The sequence below is a fragment of the Sarcophilus harrisii genome, chromosome 3 (genome assembly GCF_902635505.1).
Source record: "Sarcophilus harrisii chromosome 3, mSarHar1.11, whole genome shotgun sequence".
Lineage (NCBI taxonomy): Eukaryota > Metazoa > Chordata > Mammalia > Dasyuromorphia > Dasyuridae > Sarcophilus > Sarcophilus harrisii.
Genome location: NC_045428.1, coordinates 445,065,060 through 445,089,765, shown reverse-complemented (window position 1 = coordinate 445,089,765; position 24,706 = coordinate 445,065,060). Strand labels below are relative to the sequence as shown.

Sequence of the window (24,706 nt, the reverse complement as noted above, 5' to 3'; positions counted from 1 at the left end):
GCATATTTATTGATTGAGAAAGCACATTTTTGGATAAAGCAACCTTTATTCCTATCACATGACTAATTCTTTTTCTAACATCCTAACTCTCCAAATGATAAATCAAAACCACTAAGAGATTAATGCATTCCATACATGCAGTTCTACAGGACAGGAGGAACAGAAATGAAGTTGCATAAGAGTAAAATGATACTATCCAAAAGAATTTTTTCAAGTAGCTATGCCAAGTTTCCCAAGCCCCAATATTCTATCCACGATACACCAATTCAAGTACTTAGCATAGTTCTATAATATAACTACAGTTATATTATTTTTTTTTTAGAAAACTGGTCACCCAAATCCAAATTTGTACACTTACTGAGTATAAAACACAATACTGGTTTTTGGAGAAGAGAGAAAGAAAGGAGAGAATAAATGGACAAAAGAAAAGGACATTCCCTCTGACCTTCCCCCCCCCCACCAAAAACACACAAAAATGCCAGCCAAAAAAATATTAATAAATATGCCACAAGAGAATAAAGAAGGGATTTTGTATAGAGTTATGAAGGCAGTAGGGAATTGTGTTTACTTTTTTAAAAATTAAAAAAATTTTAAAGACAGGAAAAGTATACTATTTTTCATTTTTTTATCCCCTGAATTTTATTTAGTCAGTGTCTTATACACAGTAGTTGCTTTTAATATGTATTTGTTGCACTGGATCAATTCACACCTAAACTTATGTGACAAATTAATATTATGCTAAACTGTTAAAACAGCATCACAGATTTGGAGTGAGGAGGGACCTTACAGGGATACTTCATAACTGAAAAGAGAAATTGGGAAATTACTATTTTAAAAGCTAATTTAAAACATCATAATCCCATCAAAAGGCAGTTTTAATGTCTTTTTCTCCCTGGGTTTTAATCTTTACCACCCAGAAGCGTGAGAGCTTTATTCCCTGATCAACACAGTTCAAGGGGGGGAGAAAGGGACAGAAGAGGACAAGCAAATTCTTGGGTGAGACTAAGGCTGAGTACAGGACAGTTTTCAAATTAGCTTTTATATCCAACTGAGAAGCCTTGGGAGGTTTAACAAAAACTACATGATTTTTTAAAAACCTAAATTCGTATAGACATATAACAGGGCACACTTTTAAGTTTAATCATCAGAACAATAAATTAAGCTTTGATTTGTAGTGACTGCTGATCTCCAAAATGTAAATGTTCACACTGAAAATTTAACAATCAACTCTATCAGAGTTCAAGTTGGCTCCAGAACACCTCTGGATGTATGATAGTATAAATATAAGCTCCTGGTGGACAGGGATTGATTTTGGTTTGTCTTTTACTTTAGGTTCCTGGAATACAGTAAGCACTTAATAAGTTCTTGCTGAGTAACAGAAGTGGTAGAAATGGAATTTGAAACGAGATTCTTTGACTCTCAGATGAATGCTTTTTCCCCCTTATTACACAGCTTTTCACAAGAACCCTGAAAATGAAATTACATACTCTTTGCTAAAGCACACTTGCAGAACAAGTGCAGCTTTTATCTTTTTTTATTAATAAAAAGGGGAGGGAGAGGGGAAGAAATGACTATTTCTTCCAAATATCATTGCAACATAATTTCCTTTTCATTAGTGACAATTCCACTATGTGTGTTTTCTTTTTCTCCCTCCCTCAATACTGGTGACTTAACAATAATCTTGAGTTGACAATGACAAAATGACAATGACACAAAGATCTTTCCTTTTTTAACAAGCAAAGAAACAACATTATTACCTGAATGATTTTAAATTCATTATTGCAAAATATCTTTAATGAAATAACTTTTAGATAAAATCTTATTACCAAAGCACAAAGAAACAGTGATTCTGTATAAATTTATGAGTGAACTGTTTTCTCTACTTTCCAATGTTACTTTATTGAGACAGGTGACAGTGCATAGAGAAGACCTGAATGTGACCTAGCCTCCAACTCTTGCTGGTATATGATCCTGAACCAGTCACTATAATTCTCTCAGCCTCATTTTTCTCATCTGAAAAACTGGAATAATGTCATACATTTCATTGGATTACTATGAATCTCAAATATATAAATATAACTATAGATTTATAAATTCATAACTATTTAAACAACTACATATAGCACAGATAATACATACATACACAACTTACAAAAATGCTTTGCAAATTTTAAAGTGCTATATATAAAAGCTAGCTATTATTATTAATAAGGTATACATGTATCACAGCTAAAAAACTCTAATGATTAAACTCCAAAACAAAGAAAAAATTGGTCAATTTACACACAGTGATTTTGTTTAACTTTCATTATTTAAATAAGGCTTCTATTTTGATTGGACTTACTGGAACTTTTAAGTATTCCTAGCAATCTTGTATTTCATAACTATTCGTTAACAATTCTACCGAGAAAAATGTTTGCAGAGGTAACTCAAGGTACACCTGCATATTAATTTGTTGCAGGAAGGAAGGCCCATGGGAATAAGATAGGGACAAAGAAAGCCTCTCCAAAATGAGCACTAAAGCTACACCATATGCTAAATCCTAGGATTACAAAAGCAAATTTGACAAGTTGCTGAATTCAAGGAGTTTACAACCTATTGAGGGAATTTGACATGTAAATTATCATACACATGAGATAACTATAGGAAAGAGAGAGCATGAATAAGGGGACCTGAAAATAGGTGGTACGGGTACCTTTAAGCCATTTCTTTCAAGATTTCGTTCTAGCATGACTTTCTGCATAAGATCTTTCCTGATCCCTTTCACCCCCATGCCAATGTCCTTTCCACTAAATTCACCTTTATTTATTTTATATCTAAGTATAAAGGTACAAAATTTTCTGAGAAATAGAAGCTCCCAGGCAGCCAAGCCTAGACACAAAGTGTCCAGCAGACCACCCCGTCTACCTGTATCTGAAGTTACAAGTTATTTTATCTCTTTATAACTACTAAAGCTTCTGATCATCAGGTAGCCCCACTTAGACACTAAGATTGTGGCAAAAGAGATTAAAGATGATGAAGAATAAATACTGTGATTGTATTAATAAGTAATACCAGAAAATGAAGAACATTTTGGAATGAGGTATATCATTGATAACCAAGACTTGAAAAAGAGGTATCTAAGAATAATAATAATCAAAACCTCACAAAAAAATAAACATTTACTTAACTCTTTATAATCTACAAAGCATTTGATATAGAATCTTAGAAATTGAAGGGACCTTAAGGATATGTCTCTTTTGCCTTCTTATTTTACCGATGAGATGGAGGTTGTGATTAGGTTGACAATCTGAAGAGGCAAGCTAAAATCTGAACTCAGATCCTCTAAATCCAAATGCAAATATGTTTTCCTTAAGGCATGTCATTATCTTATTTGATCTTCACAACAATCTTATTAAATACAAATGTTATTATTCTTCCTATGTTACAGATGAAAAAATAAGTTTATAATTCCCATTTCTTGTTAGTGGCAGTGACAGGATTTAATTCCAAGTCTCTCCTTACTCCAAATCTGATGCTCTACTGATAGTATTCTGCTTTTTCTGAAAGAAAGAATACTAAAAATGAAGTAATTTAAGAACATTAAATTTGCCTTTCAGAAATAATAACATCACTGCAGTCAAATGAGCTCCTAAACTAGTGGTCTGAAGAGAAAAGACCAGGGCAGGTATAGGTGTTATGCACAGAACAGGTACACTTTGGATGGGAAGTATAAAGTCTGGAATTGAGACTAAACCACAGAAGCCCAATGGTATCAGGAATACTTCTGAGTCTGGAGTTTGATAGGCATGAGATTATATGAGACCCAGAGGCAAAGTTATTCTAGGTCAGGAGTTATTCATCTTTGTGTGTGGTGTGTATGTGATACCACTTTTACATGGTTGCTTTCAATCAAATAGGACATTGGATATAAAGTACCTCTAAAAATGCATAAAATGTTTTAAAAGTAACTGAAGGAAATTTCAATTGGAGATTAGTGAAAATAAAAATTTAATTTCCCCCCAAGTTCACAGACCCTCTAAAATATATCCATAAACTCTTGGTCAAGTGATTACAGATTAACCACTCCCTCCTCTAGAACCCAGCTTCTTCAACTGTGGTTTGTAACCCCATATAAGATGTTTTATTCCTGAAATTATGATTTATTATCAAGGTTTGATTTGTATTACTATTTTATATGCCTATATTAATATACCAAGGATCATGTAAAAATTTCTCAGGTGAAAAGAGATTGCGAGTGGAAAAAGCTTAAGTAGCTCTGCTCTAGATGATGCAAAAATTCAGCTGAGCTGATGTTTATGAGTTTATTACAATTCCTGAAGTATTTAATTTTTTACACAATATTAATAAGTCTTAAAGGCAGATTATATAAAAGGGAGAACTGAGACCAGGGGTCATAGGAAACTTGGTTGAATGATTTAGATTTTTGTTATACTTGGCTTCTGTTCTTTTTCATTTGGAGATTTCTTGATAATATACAAAGTAAGAAAATCGGGTCTCTGGGGACCTTATTTAATTAATTTTTCAAGTTTTGGTACTCCTTACGTTTTAGAAAGATAATTTTTTCCCCTTTCAGATTAGAAAATGCAAAGAATTCCTTTCCCTTCCTTAATAAACAAACCACCTTAACTTCTCCAGTTCTGTATAAGCCACTTATCTTCAAGAAACACTTCATTTTCAATGTACTATGCTTAACCAAAAAGCTACATAGCACATGCTGTAATATGCAATTTGTAACATAACTAGCTGGTAAATGAATTATAAAAGTATTAGTTGCAGAAAAATGTGAACATTCTTCATACTACAATTTCTGTATAATCAAATTAGTGGTTCTTAAAAGACTGCCAAAAGGAAAAAGAAAAGGCTCAAAGCATTGTTCTTTCTTTAAAAAAAAAATTAAAAAAAATTGTGATTAAAAAAAATGCAAGAAACCTGGAATAAAATGAAAAATAAGAAGATAGGTTAAAGCTAAGACCAAAACCTTCGTTACAAGCCAATAAAAGATAATCATACTGATACTTGGAAATGCATTACACTTTTGCCAGAAAACTTATCTTTCCAACTCCTTAAAAAAAAACATCAAACTTTTGCTTTAGAAGAAAAGCTTTCTTCAAGGAATAAACTTATTGGTACAAGAGTCATTTTTTTTTCCCCCTCTAGAGTATTTATACAGGACCTTAGTAAATGGACTATGAAGTTTAATTCACAGACTCATTACATAGAAAATATAAGGGCAGAGGGGAAAGGGCAGAGACCTTAAGTCTTCACTTAATTCAAAGAAAAATAAACAAAAGTAGTAGGAGTGATACTTTTTGAAATAAGCTCAGATGAAATAAGTGGCAAAAGCAATTATTTTGGTACAGTCTTCAACAAAGCCAAATTAAAATAAAACTCTATGCCTACTAGATTATGGGAAAAGAGTTTAAATTCTTTCCCATCATGATGAAGAAAAGGAATAAGGCTCAAAGCAGATGGAAGGGAGGAGGGGGAAGAGAAGATGGAAGACATGTGCAGATACAATTAGGTTCTCTTTTAAGTGTCCTATTTGAATTACAATAATACCCAGCTCTACCCAGCAGAAGTAGACAAAAACTAGAGGTGTTCAATCACTTTGTCTCATCTCCCATTGTTTGGGTTTATATAGTCAAATTTTGCTAGGATGGTTGAGGTGGGTGGTATGAGTAGAGGTACAGATGTTTTGAGTTACAAAACAACACTATACAATAAATTGACTTTAACATTAATTTTTCAGAAGCATTAAGTAAGGTAAACAGGTCCCTTTGTGCTGGCAATTAAAATGAGTGTACTTTTGGTGGTTAGAACTTGACTAGAATGCCCATTCTTGTTAATTTGAATGTACGAGGATCTCACGCAGTAGAAACAGAAAAGAAGGCATCCTCTACATTATGTTTTGTATTGCAATTATCACTAATGGATTTTGATACAGTGGGATTCCACCTGTGTTTTGGATCACATGCTTCACTTGCTTCTTTTTAATCACAGCTGAAACACAACTGCACCCAATATGCCATCTCTAATTACCTCTTTTGTTTGCAAGTGATTTATAAGGACAGATTTTAAACTCTGCTGCTGACCTGCAAGTCTCTCCATGATCTCACTCTGATGTTTCTCCAAGATTGCTCCCTCTGTACTTTCAAAGCCATCAAGCTTTGTTTGTCGGGGAATAACACTTGGCAGCATATTTAGCTTCATATTTTTGCAGTGAGCAAGGTCATGCCTTCTGCTGTCATTTTACACTTCTAGAAACTCTCTGTACCACATTATTTATGATTTCATGCTTTGTAAAACACTTTCTATACAACAAAGGGCGCCATAAAACACTTGGTCCTCTGCACAACCCTCAGCATCTTGATGAAGGAGGCACTGAAAAAGTAGGCATGGTTTTACAAAACTACAAAAGTTAGCAAAATTAAAATTCTATAACCAAGAAAGGCAATGCAGCTAGCAGAGAGAAATCCTGACCACAAGTCCTACCTGTGTGATGCAAGCAGTCACCTATCTTTTCAGCACCCCAAGACATTTCTGAAACAAATTGCTGAGGAGGTACTGTCTGAATTGATTTTCTAACTGGAGGTTTCCTATGACAATAAAATCACAGTTCCAGTCCAAACTAAGTTATATGTTAACTGAAAGGCAACAAATACATACTATGTTCTGAAGAATCCAAATATAGTAATGATTTCTATTTTTAACACATCACATATGAAATGTCACAAGTATTCACCTTACATGTTCTGAAGAAACTAAAACACTCAAACTACTCTTCCTTGTTCTGAAAGGGAAATCTCATTTTTCAAGGCACTGTTAGCAAAAGCACCCAGCTTGTTCTAATCCTGAAAGAGCAGCCATGACTAGGATAACAGATGGTACAACAATGACTTTTAGGAGTCATTCACAAGGAAATAATATTTTTACTAATGAGGATCTGACAAAGTAACATCTAGTTTTACTTTAGACTAACTGCCTCTCAAAATTAATAATTTTCTCAGTGGCCACATCCCAGTCATATGAAATTATAAAAGGTGCATGTACTGAGTCTATTTGTAGATGTACATTGCGATTTGCAATGTCTAAAGATTTCTGGACTTTTTTTCCCTATTCTTTCTCATACACCTCAAAGGAACTGATCTCACATCTCCCATAACAAAGAAAAGAGGGAAAGTACACAGGCAGAGAAAGAATAAGAAGACCAAACCAACACACATGAATAGAAAAATCTATTAACTAAAAACTAAATGAAGCCATCACGTAAGTACCTGTCTTCCTTGATTTCTCAAGTGCAGAAAAGATAAGAGAACTTTACAAATGTTACCTAAAGGACTCACAATGGAAAGAAGATAAATATATAACATGATTAATTGATAGGAGCAATTATAGAGCTCAGAAATCTTTTCTGTAATGAATGACCAATCTGGATCTCACACTACATCAACACGTAGTGAAACATAACTTTCACTTCATCCCCGATGCATTAATACTTGACACAACCCAAAGACCCAAAAGGAACCCATACACCTACCTGATCACATCCTACTTTGACCAATTCTTGTAACATCTGCCGGTTTACATCCACTGTGCTTGATTCATTGGCAAAAGGTAGCAAAGAATATCTTATCTCCCTCAAAGCTTTTTGATAAGGTCCAAACTTTGGAGTAGGTTTCATCTGCTGCTGCCTTGTGGCATCTTTTACTACCAAGATTTTTGTGTCCAAGGAGGTGTCACTGCCTGCTCCAACAGGCAGCCCTTGACCAGAGGACTTGGAAGGCTGTTTTAACCCTTCACGAATCTCTTGCAATCTTTGTCTACTGTTTCCAGAATAAGTTGTAGCAGGAAAAGTCTTTGGCCTCATTGTTAGTCCAGTTTCCTTTTTAACATAAATACAATCTTCTCAAAATACTTTATTTTAAAAACAAAATAAAACAAAGCAAAATTAAAAAAAACTCTATTGTCAATAGTATCAGTTCATTGTAAACATACTTTTAAAACAATTTCCTTTTTAATTTTTTTCTTCAATCTTCATAGTTCCTATAGAGAACCTAAAAATTTCTCGAGTCCTCATTTTGCAGATCTGAAAAAGATAACGAAAAAGAAAAATGTTATATATTTTTTTAAAACTTATGCTAATTTTTAAAAATTCTATTTCTTGAAAATCAGAGTGATTAAGTTACTAAAATACAGTGTGCTAGAATATCAACAACTATTTCTAATCTGCAAAGTGCTTTACATATATCATTTCATCTGATTCTAAATAACTAACCAGTGAAGTGGGAGCTAAATATACTCATTTACAAATGAGGAGCATGAGGCTCAATTAGTCAGTCAATAAATATTTATTAAATGCCTATGTGTAAAGCATTGTGCTAATTGCTTAGAATAAAAATAATAGCAACCTGAGCTCTCTCTTAAAATGGAGCTTCTGGGAGGAGTGGTCTCCACCCTCCACAGGCAGATGACACTGAGTGCTTAAATGCTTTACTTAGGATCATACACCAGGAAGCTATTATGAGGAAGTATTCTAACTAATTCAGGTCTTTTTGACTCAAAGTTAGGTTCTCTAGCCAACTAGTAGACTATTAAAATATAATATGCAAACTAAATGGAATATAGTCAATTTTTGCATTTATTCTAATTACATTTGCAAAGACAGAAAAAGGAATATTTAATATTTCAATTGTATTTCACAATGTGGAATTGTGATTTTATTGGTGTGGGTATTCCTAGTAGATGGTAAGAGTTACTCTAGTCAAAAATTCTGAGACTAAATCAATGGTTAACTTCTCTGAATTAAGCTGGTCCTCAAATATTAGATATTTATATTAAGGTACTCTCCAAAAAAATTCTTAGCCCAGTTTTAAGCTATTATAGCTCCATCTTTTATAAACTATGCTAAGCCTTTTGGGACACTCTGGACACTTATATCAATTGTCTCCTAGATAGGATCTATCAAAGCTTTTGATTAAATGACGTTTTATTACAATTTCATGTATAGTTTATTAGTTTGCTTTATTGTATGCTTATTTTTCTTGCCAATAAATCTTGTTTAGTATCTATCTACTCTTCTTACCCCCTTTTCCTACCTTATTTCTGCTAATCACCTCTCTCCACTCTATAAACAAATCCTTTATTATTTACGAAATTACTCTTAATAATTTGACTCTCCCTAGAAAAACACCAATCATAATCTTTCCCCAGTTTTTCAAATATTAAGAGACTTATAGAATCTTAGCCCATCTGGAATAGACAGGACCATGGAGATCATCAGATCTACCTTTTTTTTTTTTTTTTTTTTTTTAAAGATATAGGAGGAAACAACAATCCAGAGAAGTTGGACATGCTGCTAGGAAATGAACACTGGAGCTGGAATTTGAAATATATCACATTAATGTACAATTACACCCCAAAAAGAAGAGCTGAAACAACATTGATGACGTTCATGATAGAAATGGAAACAAGCAACACTGGTTATTATTGTTCATTTAGAAGAATGCAAAGGGGCAGCTAGGTGGTGCAGTGGATAGAACACCAGCCCTGAAGTCAGGAAGACCCGAGTTCAAATATGCTTTAAGGGTCTGAAAAACCCTTTCAGACCCTTAACACTTCCTAGCTGTGTGACTAGCAAGTCACATAACCCCAACTGCCTCAGACAAAAAAAAAAAGAGTGTAAGGACAGCTAATCACTTTAATTTTAAAATAAAGGAAATGGTGGATCATGTGTGCACAAGATGGAATAGACATTTTTTCTGATCCTCACAAATTTTCAAGTCTCTCCAACAAAAGAAGTTCCATACCAAAAAGGAAATAACAAAGAACCAGATATTAGTATGGCATTTTTTTAAAAAATGGCATCCTAGTTCTCCTTATTGTCCAGCTCATAAAATAATTTATAGAGGAAACCTGATATATTATAACAAACGTTGGACTTAAGACAAAAGTCCTAAGTTCCTTTCCCAGAACTTCCACTTTTGGGAACTTTAACAGAGCCTCAATTTTCTCATCTGTAAACTGGAGACAATAACTATTTCACAAGGTCTCTGTGTGGATCAAATGAAGACATATGTGAAGCATTTCATAATTTCACTTAAATAAATGTCAGTTGTTATTTTTGCTATTTTAAAAAATTAAAATATTGATTAACTGCAAGACCATTTTCTCTGAATTATCTATGTTTTTAATTTAAAGAGATTTTGTTGTTCTAAAATGAAATTTCACTTCTTTGCAACTGTCCAGTAACTGCACTGAATGACACCCCCCCCTTTTTTATTATAGCTTTTTATTGACAAAACATATGCATGGGTAATTTTTCAACATTGACCCTTGCAAAAACTTCTATTCCAACTTTTCCCCTCCTTCCCTCTACCACCCCCCCCTTCCCTAGATGGCAAGTAGTCTCATACATGCTAAATATATTAAAGTATATGTTAAATACAATATATGTATACATATTTATATAGTTATCTTGTTGCACAAGAAAAATCGGATTTAGAAAGAAGGTAAAAATAACCTGGGAAGAAAAACAAAAATGCAAGCAAACAATAACATAAAAAGAGTGGAAATGCTATGTTGTGATCCACACTCATTTCCCAGTAAAATGGGAGTAGCTGGGTGTAGCTGGTTCTGTTCATTACTGATCAATTGGAACTTATTTGGATTGTCTCATTGTTGAAAAGAGCCACATCCATCAGAATTGATCCTCATATAGTATTGTTGTTGACGTATATAATGATCTCCTGGTTCTGCTCATTTCACTTAGCATCAGTTCATGTAAGTCTTTCCAAGCCTCTCTGTATTCATATTGCTGGTTATTTCTCACAGAATAATACTATTCCACAACATTCATTGTATGACCCCCCTTTTTTTCTTTGTGCAGAGACATAGGTTAAGTTTTTTAAATTCTTCTTTTCTTCAACTTAATTAACAGAACTTATACTTAATGTGGTAACATACTAAAGATGAAAATAAAACTCTTTCCTTTAAAAAAAAAAAAAGTTGGTATAGTTAGTGGAAAGAAAAATATTGCACTGGAAGCCAGGGAGCCTGGGTTGGAATCTTGGCCCTGTCACTCACTTTAACAGGACACAACATTCTAGGTCCCAGAGAAGTAGATCAAATGAAATAGTTGGATAAGATGACCTCTAAGGTCTCTTTCAGACAGCAAAGAGCACAGACTTTGAGTCAGGAAGACTCTTCTTCCTAAATTCAAGTCTGGTCTCAGACACTTCCTAGCTGTGTGATCCTGGGCAAGTCACTTAACTCTGTTAATTTCCAAATCTCTAAGTAGCAGATTAAGTCATTTTCAAGGATGTAAGACAGAAAAAGAAATCAATCCAGTGATGTATCACAAATGAGAGACCACAGATTGCTTAGTTAGGGTAGAGATAGCCAAAAGCACAAAAAAAAGGGCTACTGCACTTTGGATGAATATTCACTCTTAAGAGAGGCTTTATAGGAAGATACAGACAAGAATCTCAGAATAAAAAAACGGAGAGGGATTGCAATCAATAGAAGTATCACCCTGATGAAATCACAGATCCAAAGTGTTAAATATAAAGTCCTAAAACTGAGATTTAAAAACTCAAGGACATGAAATAAAACCCAGTGGTACCACAATTTAATAGTTGAGAAATTTTGTGGCAAACAATAATTATAGAATCTACTACACAATTAATAAACCCTAACTGGATCAGTAATTTAAATTTTTAAAAAAATCTAATTCACTTCAAAGAGCATTCAACATAACGCATGACTGTGAGGCATTGTTGGGATAAGCATACAAAAATGAAAAACAAAACAAAACAGGCTTAAGTTTCCATGGAATTCATATTCTGTTGTGAAAATCTGGAAGAATTAAGAAATTTGCTTCAATTTGCCAAAAAGAATATTTTAATCAAACAATCAGGTGAGGTTATTGGAGACACAAGCAATTTTGTTTATAAAGAGAAAGGCGTTCAAGACAACAAAAGCAGAAATAGACATGTTTCAATCCTGACGACTGATGGACCCTAAACAAGTCACATATAATCCTTTTCAAACTTAATATTCTCACCAATAAAACAAAGATGTTGGACTAGATAGCGCCTGGGGTCTCTTTAAGCTCTAAATTTATAATTTCTAAAATTAAAAAAAAAAAAGATTTGGGAAAATAAGTCACAGTAAATAGATATATCAATCTATAAAGAAATTACAACAGGAATAAAACTCTCAGGGGATATCAACAGACAATTTTTGAAGTATTAAACACAATTGCTAATAACCACATAAAAGGATAAGAAACTTCTTAAAGATAAGAGAACTACACATCAAGAAAACTTTAAAATGCTATCTTATGCCTAGTAAATTGACAAAACAATACAAATGATAAAATTTCATGTTGGTGGGGGCTTTAGAGAAATAGGTATTCTTAAACATTGTTAGTGGGGATGTAGAGTGAAACAAATATTTTGCAGCTCAATATAGAAATGTCATAAAATGATCATAATATTTAACTTCATAATTCCAAGAACTTTATTCCAAAGATATTGGAAAGAAAAAAGGATCTATCTGTACAAAAATATTTAAAACTACATTATTTGTAGTAATAATTCCCTGAATGGATATGGAAAAATCATTTTAACTTCATGAGTTTCTTCCCTCTGTAAAATGAACAAAATGGACTAAATGACATCCCAGGTCTCCAGATCCTGTACACCTAACAGCAGCCAGGTAAACATGAATCAACAGCATGACAATCGTGGGAAGTATTCACAGCAACAGTATCCATGAGGAAGATTAAAATCCTCACTATATTCTGCCCAAATTTAGACCAAACACAGAATCCATTAGAGGGACCACAACTATAAAAAAGACATTGATGAACTGACCAGGATGATGGTAAGAAGTCAAATGATCACATACAAGGATCATTACAGTTTTGTTTTTTTATTGTTGGGTTTGAGTGAAAAGAGATCTCTGTCTTGAAGAAGAGAGTAGAGGGAAGGTACATTTTAGATGTTTTCAACTTTTTAAAAGGAGGACTGACCTTATGGTTTGCCTCAAGAGTGTAGAACTAAGAGAAATAGTAGGATTTACAGGAAGGCAGATTTAGGGTTTGAGGCAAATAAAAACTATCATAATGGCTCACCTATGGGATTAGGTGCTAAATTATCTGTTGTTTGAGGTTTTCAAGTGAAGGCTGGATGACTACTTTTTGGTATTTGAATTGATATTGATACAGAAAATATTGAAATTGAATTGAATTGAAAAAATTGAAAACATAAGTCATATTCAGGTAAGGGATGAGGGATCTCGATCTCCAATGTCCCCATAAACTGAGATTCTGTAAAATTAAAGTCCGCTAGCTACCTGTTTAATTTTCACATCTCCCTCTGGTGGCCTTTAACAACGTTTTCTAAGATGGAATGAATGCATTTCTCAATATATCATTTCGCCATAATTTCATTCATTGAATCCACAGACTTAAGATTTGAAAGATCCTTACAGATCAAGTCTAGCTCCCACATTTTGCAGATGAGGAAACTGACATCCAGAGAGCTTAAATGTTTCCAGAGTTGATGTTTAAGAGTTGCTCTTTCTATTAATCTGCCCCATCTCACTTGTACCAAGTAAACTTCAAATGAAATGGGAAGTTATTTTGATTTTTTTAGCCTACCTACATTTTCCTAAAAATATTGCAAAGAAGTCTGAAGCTACTTTAAGCTACTGTTGTAACTAGTACTTTTGCTTTTTTTTTTTTTTTTTAGTGCATCAATTCAGGATTGTAATTTTTTTTTCTTTTTTAGTCACATGGGAATGGGATGAAAGGAAATCAAAGTTCCTGGGACTTTGTTCTTTTAATTAAGCTTAACAGTTCTAAAGGGAAGATGCTGAAATCTGCTTTTGAGGCAAGCCAACCTGAAGTTCCCAATGAAGAGACAAATTTAGAAAGAGTTTAAGGCAGTAAACACTGATGAGAAAATAAAGAAGACCTAGTTTCAGCTTTACCACTTACTGTCCATGTGACTTTGGACAAATCATTTAATTTCTCTTCAGTTTCATTTATGAAATGGAAAAAATAATATCCACCTGTCATCCTTCACAGAGCGGCTTGTGAGATACAAATGGGATAACATAAAAACAATAAAATTATAAAAAGATAAGGTATTATTGTTGGCGGGATTGTGAATACATCTAGCCATTCTGGAGAGCAATTTGGAACTATGCTCAAAAAGTTATCAAAGTGTGCATACTCTTTGATCCACCAGTGTTACTACTGGGCTTATATCCCAAAGAGATCTTAAAGGAGGAAAAGGGACCTGTATGTGCAAAAATGTTTGTGGCAGTACTTTTTGTAGTGGCTAAAAACTGGAAATTAAAAGGATGCCCACCAATTGGAGAATGGCTGAATAAATTGTGATACATGAATGTTATGGAATATTATTGTTCTGTAAGAAATGACTAGCAGGATTATTTCAGAAAGGCCTGGAGAGACTTGCATGAACTGATGCTGAGTGAAATGAGCAGCACCAGGAAATCATTATATACTTCAACCACAATACTATATGATGACCAATTCTGATGGACGTGGCCCTCTTCAACAATGAGATGAACCAAATAAGTTCCAATAGAGCAGTAATGAATTGACCCAGCGAAAGAACTCTGGGAGATGACTAAGAACCACTACATAGAATTCCCAATCCCTCTATTTATGTCCGCCTGCATTTTTGATTTCCTTCACAGGTTAATTGTACACTATTTTAAAGTCTGATTCTTTTTGGGTTTTTTTTTTTTTTTTAATTTTTATTTAATAGCCTTTTATTTACAGGTTATATGCATGGGTAACTTTACAGCATTAACAATTGCCAAACCTCTTGTTCCAATTTTGCACCTCTTACCCCCTCACCCCCTCCCCTAGATGGCAGGATGACCAGTAGATGTTAAATACATTAAAATATAATTAGATACACAATAAGTATACATGACCAAAACGTTATTTTGCTGTACAAAAAGAAAGTCTGATTCTTTTTGTACAGCAAAATAACTGTATGGACATGTATACATATATTGTATTTAACTTATACTTTACTAAAATATTTAACATATATTGGTCAACCTGCCATCTGGGGGAGGGGGTGGAGGAAGGAGGGGAAAAATTGGAATAAAAGGTTTTGCAATTGTCAATGCTGAAAAATTACTCATGCATGTAATCTTGTAAATGAAAAGCTATAATAATTTAAAAAAAAAAATAAGGTATTGGTGTTAACCTTCTGGTTTTCCTCAAGTCCCAGCTAAAATCCCAACTTCTAAAGGAAGCCTTTCCCAATCTTTCTTAATTTTAGTGCCTTCGTTCTATTTATCCTATGTAAAACCTATCTGTACTAATTTATTTGCAGGTGTCTCCACTAATAGATTGTGAGTTCATCAGAGAACAGGGGCTGTCTTGCCGTTTTTTGTATCAACAGAGCTTAATCTTGTATCATGCCTATAGTAGATACTTAATAAATGCTTATTAATTGACTAACTGATAAGAGATATGAATTGATCCAACTATTCTGGCAAGTAACTTGGAATTATGCAAAGAAAGCAATTATAATGGCCTTTCAATTTGACTTGGATAATTCCATGGGTAAAGCAGGAGGTCAAATGTAAAAAGAAAACTCCCCCAAACACCAAAATAGTGAGGTCACATTGTATGTGTGTGTGCATGTGTGTGAATTCATGCATACGTACAAAAAAAATTGAAAACAGATGTCCATCCATTACAATGAATAAACAAATTAGGGTTCATTTAAGTAATAGACCATTACTGAATTGTAAGAAATTATTCCTATGAAAAATTCAGAAAAGCACAGCAGAACCTGAAAAACATATAATGGCTGCAACAATCAATCAATATTTACAAAGTGTCTACTATGAGCCAGATACTGTTAAAGTGCTGGGATACAAAAAGAGACAAAAGAGACCAAAGACCTGACTTCAAGGAGCTTACAATCTAATCATTAAGACAACATACATATACCTAGAAGTCAAGCTATATAAAGGATAATGGAAAGAACAAACCCAAAAACATAAATACAGTAATCATAGTGACTACCTTGTCATTGAAAATGAGAATGTAATGGATGGAATATTATAGTGCTGTAAAAGAAAGGACAAATATGATGCACAGAAAAAGCATGGAAAGATTTCTATGAACTGATGTAGAGGGATATAAACAGAGGCAAGAAAACAAAATATACAATGTCTACAAACACGTAAATGGGGAAAGAAAAATTATCAAAAGTGAATGCTGTGATCTTTGGGCCAAATTTTATTTATAACCTGCTGGGCTCATTAATAAAATGATTGAATTACCTAGAGACTGTATCTCTCAAACCCTTTTAAAGATATGATAATCAGGAAGGGACTTTAGAAGAAAAAGAGACAGATCTGGCAAAATAGAGATATTTCCTGGGAGACCAGGAAACACACCATTCTCATTGGCAGTTTTCATAAGATTTCTTCACCTAAAGAGAAACCCTTTGCTGAGGATCTATAAATTGAGATCGACTCTCCTCAACCTCAAACTTCTAATTTAATCATTTCTAGATTCTAAAAGATGAAGAGAAGCAACACAAAAAGAAGTTTTCTGTGACTTTGCCATGCTTAAGTGGGCTTCAATTTAAGAGAAACATCATCAGTCAGCAGCTCAATGGAAGCAACAGCTGAGATCTAAGGCTAATGAATATCTGTCCCAGGAAATTTTTATCAGATAAGAGAATTTCTACAAGTGATTTGAGCTGGAGAACTGCTCTGAAACCATACCCAAACCACAGGACATCAGACATATTTCCAGAGGAACAGATAGACACATCTATGAATTTTATTTTGCTGTTTACTCTTCTTTTGTGTTTTATCTATAAGGTCTACTTATCAAGGTAATTGATGTCTTTGATTTTTATCAAATGTTATCAAAGGGAATTGCCTCGTCCATCTTTCCCCTTTTCCTCTCAAGTTCTATCCCCTCATAACTTCCATAATTAGAAATCCTTGAAGTATCTGTCATCTCAGTTAGCGATTCATTGAAGAACTCATGCCTCTCAAGAATCAAATATTAGAAATCAATATTAATAACCAATATCTTGGGAAAGATTAAGAGCTCCTCCACCTTCTTACAAAAGTCCTGACTTTTAAGTCCAGTTTTTCTTGAAGGACTGTACTGATGATGAGATTGCATTGATGCTCCTAGATCATGATCACTCATCTAACCTTGCAAAGGATTTCATTTGATACGTTAAAGCTGTAGGTGGTCTGGCATAGAAATACTTTCTTTTCCCAAGAGATATTCAGCTCTTCCACTGTAATATAGTCTACCTCCAAAATTATATCACCCAATTAAATTTGGTTGCTGTTCGATGAACTCTATTGAAAGATATATAAACTGTGAGTCTGCCACCACTGTTGTCTAACAGAGATGGCCAAATGACCATCCTCTTATTAATAACTTGCTGGCCTTACTAATAAAATGACTAAATTACTCAGAAACTATATATCTTGAACCTTTTTAAATTCACATAGGCATATGTCTAAAGATGATTAGGGAAAAAGGAAAAGAACTTATAAGATCTAAAGTATTTATGGCTGTTCTCTCTGTGACAGTAAATTAAAGAATTAGAAATTGCAGTGTCCAACTCTTCATGACTCCATTTGGGGTTTTCTTGGCAAATTAAGTGAAACTTATTTGCCATTTTATAGATGAGGAAACAGGCAAATAGTGGGGTGACTTGCCTAGGGTCACATAGCTAGTAAATGTCTGAGGACACATTTCAACTCAACAAGAGTAGTATTCCTCACTCCTGGCCCACCACTCTATCCATCGGGCCCCTATCTGCTCTCTAAAGTAACTCTATCCTTTTCCTTTACAATGATCAAAAGTTCACAAGTTGTGCTACATAGTCCTTGTTTTCAGACTTTTTCAATGTTTTGATGGATTCTTGTTATTATTTTCCTCTTTTCCTTTTTTTCTTTAAAAACATTTTTTTTTACATGGAATAGCTTTCTGGTAGGTGATAGAGAGAGATAACTGGAAGAAATTTAGGTGAAATAGATATCCATAAAAAGGTAGTTAAGTTATAAGGATGACACAAAACAAAATATGTAAAAAATTAAATTAAAAAACAAAAATAAATTTTTTGTTGATTAACAATTTTTAAATATGAGGTAAGACATTTTTATACATGTGCATGCTGAATCTTCCAGGAGGTTAGCAGCTGTTGCAATTTTTTTTTTTTTTTTTTTTTTTTTGGGTATTTGCATCTCCATTGCTTAGAACATACAAGGAAATTAAAGCTTGCTGATTGAACCATTAAGGTTCTAGGCAAGTTAGTAAGAAGTCAAGCAATCAAGTTTAGGAATAAGATCAGGGTTAAAAGAACCTGACTCATAATGATAAATTAATGACTAATGTAAATGGTACCAAACTATATAAGTGATTCCTTAAAAATTTAATACAGATTATCCTCTTTAAATTCAGTGTTTGAATACTTTTGAAATGTGGTCTTTTACTCTTTTCTTTCTTTTTTTGGCTTGAAACAGAAATAGAAACAAAAAATGGAGGAAGAAAAAAAGAAAGATTCCAAGATAAATGTCTGGCAAAACTTGCCTCTGCCACAACCTCTCCTGTTCAAACCATAGTGTTGTAACAAAAGTTCCTGGTAGCAACATACCCAAAATGTGAGGTTCATTCTTTTTTAAGGGAAAATATATTTTATGCACCCTGAAATTATAAACTTAATACAAAGGCAATAACATCACAAGGTTATAATAAACAAACCTCATACAGACTTACAGGCAAAAACAAGATATCTACTCATCCATCAGTCATATTTAGGTATTTAATTCTGTTAGTACAATTTTTTTTCTTTTTTTGCAAAATAACTGGGGTTAAGTGACTTGCACAGAGTCACACAGCTTAAGAAGTGTTAAGTGTCTGAGACCAAATTTGAATTCAGGTCCTCCTGACTTCTGGAGTAGTGCTATATCCACTGCTCTATCTAAGCTGCCCCCAAATATAGTTTTTTTTCTTTCGAAAAGAACTATAAAAATCAGGGGAAAAAAAAAAACAAAAAAAACAATGGGCAATACTAGTAAATGACATGGTAAATTCTCTATTCCCAAACCTACTGTTAAACTATAAAGACAGAAAGCTCGGATATTAAATATACAAGTCTTAATGATTGTCTTCACCATTTAACACAAGAAAATTCCAGAAAGCTGGATTACTTCACAATGAAGTAACTCTTTTAAGATAGCTTGGAATTTTGTAGCAGAATCTTCAAATATAACACAAAAATTCCATTTATAAAAATTAACCAGTACAGGTAGGAGTGAGACAACATTAATATGTAGATGTCTATATTTATACATGGGTTAAGTGCTGAGTTAATATGTCCCAAACAGATTCCAAAACAGACTTCTTGGCTCTCTATTAAAACCTTTCTCTAATATGGAGGGTGGAAGAATGAGGTGCTATACACTGTTTTAGCTCAACTACCTCCTTTTACCATAATCTTGTAGGAAATGTACATACTATGGACTAAAAAAAACACCACAGGTATTTTTCTTTAAAAAAAAAAAAATGTTTAAAAACAGCTAAGTAGAAAACAACTATTTTTTTCAAAATAGTAAGCTGCACTCACGCCTGTCTGCCTGCTTGGAAAGGACACAAATTTCTTTGGTTTCATAAAGAATAGAGAATAGTTTCTCAGCTACAAACTTGTGTGCTTGGAGACAATTTATTTAATGTCCAAATTACAAACTCTTGAAAGGATTTACAATAGGAATGCAATAAGTCATACTAAGATTAAGTGAATAAAAACAAAACATTCTGACACACTTTATCATCTTAATAAATGAGGTTAAGGATGAGAAAATTTTTCCAAAAGGAATTTTTAAAACCTTATCCTTTCCAAAGCATTTGGGATATGTGCTTTTTTTAAAAAGTGGGTGCTGGTTTATTAAGGAACAAAACATAATCAAACCACTGGCCAATAATTCTAAATTTTTACATTTCTCTGGATGACATCACCAATTAGTTTAAAATACACTTAAAGGGTAATGCCAAATACCACAGGTTATAAAGTATGAAACAGCTCACTAGAAATGAAAATCATTTTCCACTTCTGACCCCAGACATAAATGGCAAACTCACTATTTAAGAATATAAATGTCTGTTCTTGGTCCCAAGAACTCAATACATTTGTAGTATTTTAAGTATGCTCTGTAACTTGAATTTATCAAAACTCCCTCCCAATCTTTGATCCAGCAGGGCAAATTGTAAATAATTTTTCTTTAAACATATAGTAATCAAAATGCTCAATACAAAAGAGATGCCATAATTACTATGATATTATTATATCAAGCCCCAATGTGGCATGGCATTACATAAGGCATTAAGTTATTGGATATAACTCAAGTGAAAAATGAGTCAAGAAACTCACAATCTAAATGGAAAACTAAAATAGTATTTCAACCTCTTAAAAATCTCTTCTGATGACTAACCATGGCATGGAAGAGAGCCTAAGGTACCTCCAAGTTTAGGTTAGGTTTCCAATAATCCAATAAAACAGATTTCCATTAGATCCCACAAAATAGATAAAAGCTACAAATACCATCCCTGCAATAGACTGTTCAACAATCTAAGTACAGGAAAGGCTCTAGACCAAAACAGTTGGCTCCCCCCCACTCCAATTTATGCCAACCCATGAAACCAACCCCAAGGAGTAGAGGAGGAGGTGTGGTTTGAGAAGTGGATGGAGTATCCACAGTGATCAAGACATATTTTCAAATACTGAAATCGCCATGTATGTATCTCATATTTTTACCCTAATGGCATGTGAATACAATATAACCTTATTATAACATTGTCCTTGGGATCTGAGTTAGAATCATAGATGAATTACCTGTAGCATACAGCTGTTTTAAATATGTGTTTTTATGTGTATCATAATTAGACTCTTTAGATATTTTTAGTGTAAAAACATTTGAAAACCTGAGCCAATTTTTTTTTTAACGACTATAGTTGCTTGAATAAGTGATTAGGCTGTTTCAAGGATACAGAACTTACTGTTACAGACTAAGATGAAGGAAAGAAAGGTGAACAGCAGGGATGATAATTTCTCTCACTAAAAAAGAGGAGCCTGTTATGAAATAAGGTCCATAAAATAGGATTTAGTCATTCAGTGGAGAACCTTGGAATAACTGATCCAGAGTAATGCCTTTTTTTAAATTTTATTTTCTTTGCTGAGGCAATTGAGTTTAAATGACTTGCCCAGGGTCACATAGCTAAGAAGTGTTAAGTGTCTGAGGGCACATTTGAACTCAGGTCTTCCTTGACTTCAGGGCTGGTCCTCTATCCACTGCGCCACCTAGCTGCCCCCAGAGTAATGCCTTTTAAAACAGATTCCTCCCCATGCTATACCAAGCAAACTGAATAAGACAAAAACAATTACAGCTAGGGATAGAGATCAGTGGAAAGACAGGAAAACTAATAATACTGTTGGTGAAGCTCTGAATTAGTCAACAAAAATTCTGGCTATTAATTTGGAATCATACAGGAAAAGTGCCTCAGTTGTCCATTCCCTCTGACACAGGAGGCTAAAGATAGAAACAAAAGGTAAACACGACCCTAAATAATGTTAGCAGCATTCTTTGTTGTAGCAAAGCTCTAAAAACAAAGTGGATATCCAACATCTAGGAAATGGCTGTATATGAATGTAAAGGACCGTAAAGTCTGGTGGAGTAAGAAATGATGACTACAAGGAATTCAGAAAAATATGGAAGAAAATATGTATGAACTGACAGAATAATCCAAGAGTTGAGAATCACATCTCCAATTATGTTAAAAACAAAAAACAAACAAACAAGCAAAAACACCACCACCCTAAAACAAAACCTAACTCTTGAGTAACTGGAAAACCAATGACAATCAGGACTAGAGAGATAATGAGAAGTCCCTGGCTTTCATAGTGGAATGGTATGGTTCTACTAGAATAAAATATTGTATAGATTTTAGAGGTTTTGGTTTAATTGTTCTCCTTTATAACAAAAGAGGGTTCAATATGAAGGAGACAATTTTGGCAGTATTTCCAGAAAGTTACCATAATATAACAATTACACTTACCCATAAACCTTAAAAAAAATTTTAAGGACTAATCCTTAGAAGGCAGAGAGCCAATATTCAAACAGAGGTGTGGTTCCATTATTTTGCAATGGAACCTAACTCTTGACCTTTCATTTCATTAAAGTGCCTGTTATTCAGTTAATGACTCTGAACCCCACATTTATTTTATATTATACATATTTTTGTTATGTACAGATATAATAATTATATTATACATAATAAATCATTGTATACCTGAAGATTTTTACTGAAAGACATAAAAATAGTTGCAATTGATAAACACACCTGCAAAATAACATTTTTATGTCTTCCCATAAATAAGTTTTAACATGCTATATTATATGTATCAAATAACTAGCAAAAAAAGGATTATAGAGTAATTAATTCTAAAAAGCAATTGCCACCAGTAAGTTCGTTCACTTGTGCTGGTTAGTTGAGTACCATTGGTGGGGAGCACATAAAAATTTAAGTTTCAATGTTTTTTTGAGTTTACTGTTATGGATACTTCTTCCTATGCAGGCAGTTAAATGGAGCATTATATTGAGCAAATTCCTGGATGCAGGAAGCCTTGAGTTCAAATTAGTGCTTGTAGTTAACTATCCAGGTACTATGGTCAGTCAGGTCATTAGGAAGATAATGATAGCACTTATATCCTAAAGGTGTTTTGAGAAACAAATGAGATATTTGTGAAGTATTTAATTTGCACTAGATCTGGCACATAGTAAGTGATTAATAAATATTTCCTTCCTTCTACCTATGTAGATTACCACTGCTCTCTGCCTTAGGCACACTCTTCAAGAGTAGAAAGTCTGCTCCCTCTCCCCTCCAAAAAAGCAAAATCATCATTAGTTTTGAGCTTCTTCATAGTTCCAGGGGCTGGCCTATGACAATTTATTGCTCACTTCCAGCCTTCTCAATTGAGTAATAACTGACAGAATTTTACTCTATTAGCATAGTCTTAAACAGAAAAGTAGTAAAAACACAATGGCACAAAAGGCAGCTAGGTGGCACAGTGGAATAGATGGTCAGACTATACCAGGTATGTGACTGGACAAGTCACTTAACTGGGTCAAGCCTTGACTTTGACATTAAACGTGTGACAATAACCAAGTTTTTTAATCTTCCTGGGCTTCAATTCCTCTATTTGTAAATGAAATTGGAATAGCATATGAAAGAACCTGGCTTCATCTCCAAACTAGAGAAAGGCATTAGAATTGAAATAGAGGAAAATATTAAAAAACAAATTATTCAGTCTTCATTTTAAAATCTTAACCAACTTCTATTTTCAATATTTGCTATTTTTTTTGGCTTTGATTTGATTACAAGACAATAATTGTCTTCTCTTGTAAAGTATTTTATATGCAAAAGATCATTTTAGTTCACTCGGGTAGATAGATCCCTAAAATAACTTAATCTCTCCGTAAAAGCAATACTATGGGCAAAGTGGAAATATTTCTCTTTGACAATTTTCAAGAAAGTAATAGCTGGAAGAAAAAATGTTGAAGGAATATTACTGTGAAGTTTTATTGTTAAATAATTGTAAAATCACTTCTTAAAACTATATATATATAATTTGGTATTTTGGAGGGAGAACTAGGAAAACTAAAGTTCAAGCAGCCAGCCTCTGACTCCTATAAGATGTTACCCTAGGCAAATCATTTAACCTCTCGGTGTCTTATAGAAGTTTTCTAGAACTGGTTTCAGAGAAAGTGCAGACCTGCCCCTGATAGAGAGAATTTCCTCATGGGAGTTTCTTATATCAATAAAATCTCATATCCATTCCCTATCTCTTGTTTAAGCTCTCTAAACCACTTTTCAATTTACTGTTATGCTGGGAATTTTTGGGATTTCAGATCTGTGGGAAGACATAAGTAATTAGTGCTTTAAATGATAAGACTGCTTTAAATAATATGACATTTTACCCCAAAAACTTTGACTCCCCAATGCTCCATAAAAGACTTGATTGAGAGAGAGACAGAGAGACAGAGAGAAAGAGAGAGAGAGAGAGAGAGAGAGAGAGAGAGAGAGAGAGAGAGAGAGAGAGAGAGACAGACACTAAGGTCCAAGTTTGTAAGATCCTACTAATTAACCTGAATAGCTCCATATGTTATTATCCAAGACACAATTTCAAAATTTCCTGAGTTTCTGACTTTGACTCTTCTTGATTAAATGCTTAGAGAATTCATTTCAAAAGAATACTCATATATTCATTAAGCAGAATTCTCTATGTAACTGGAGCTAATTAGACCAAATTTTATGAGGTCAACTCAAACTGTCATGTAAATTTAAAAGGCCCTTTACAGAACAGTTCATTTCTGCTGAATTTGGAAGTTCTAATTTAGTGATACATTTGAATTACAATAGGCATTGTGAAACAAACTAAAAAGGTCGGAAGTAGCTCATTCCTGGTAGCTCTCCAAGAATGAATGGCTCTCAAGCAGACTTTAGGGAATCCAACCTGCAGCTATTTATCCTGAAATAAGTATTAAAATCTTCTAGATATAACCTTTCTGAAAGTAAACAATTAACTACCTTCTTAATTTGCTTCATATT

The 24,706-nt window shown here is 33.6% G+C and overlaps 1 protein-coding gene across 2 annotated transcripts in view; it reads right to left on the bottom strand.

The window, feature by feature from the left end:
* Positions 1–24,706, bottom strand: part of LATS2 (large tumor suppressor kinase 2) — a 75,667-nt gene that overhangs the window by 48,990 nt on the left and 1,971 nt on the right. For both annotated transcript variants that reach the window (XM_031960805.1, XM_031960806.1), the window contains exon 2: positions 7,541–8,089. In XM_031960805.1, coding sequence (XP_031816665.1) covers positions 7,541–7,870 — 330 coding nt within the window. In that variant the 5' untranslated portion in view covers positions 7,871–8,089. The remainder of the gene's footprint in view (positions 1–7,540; positions 8,090–24,706) is intronic.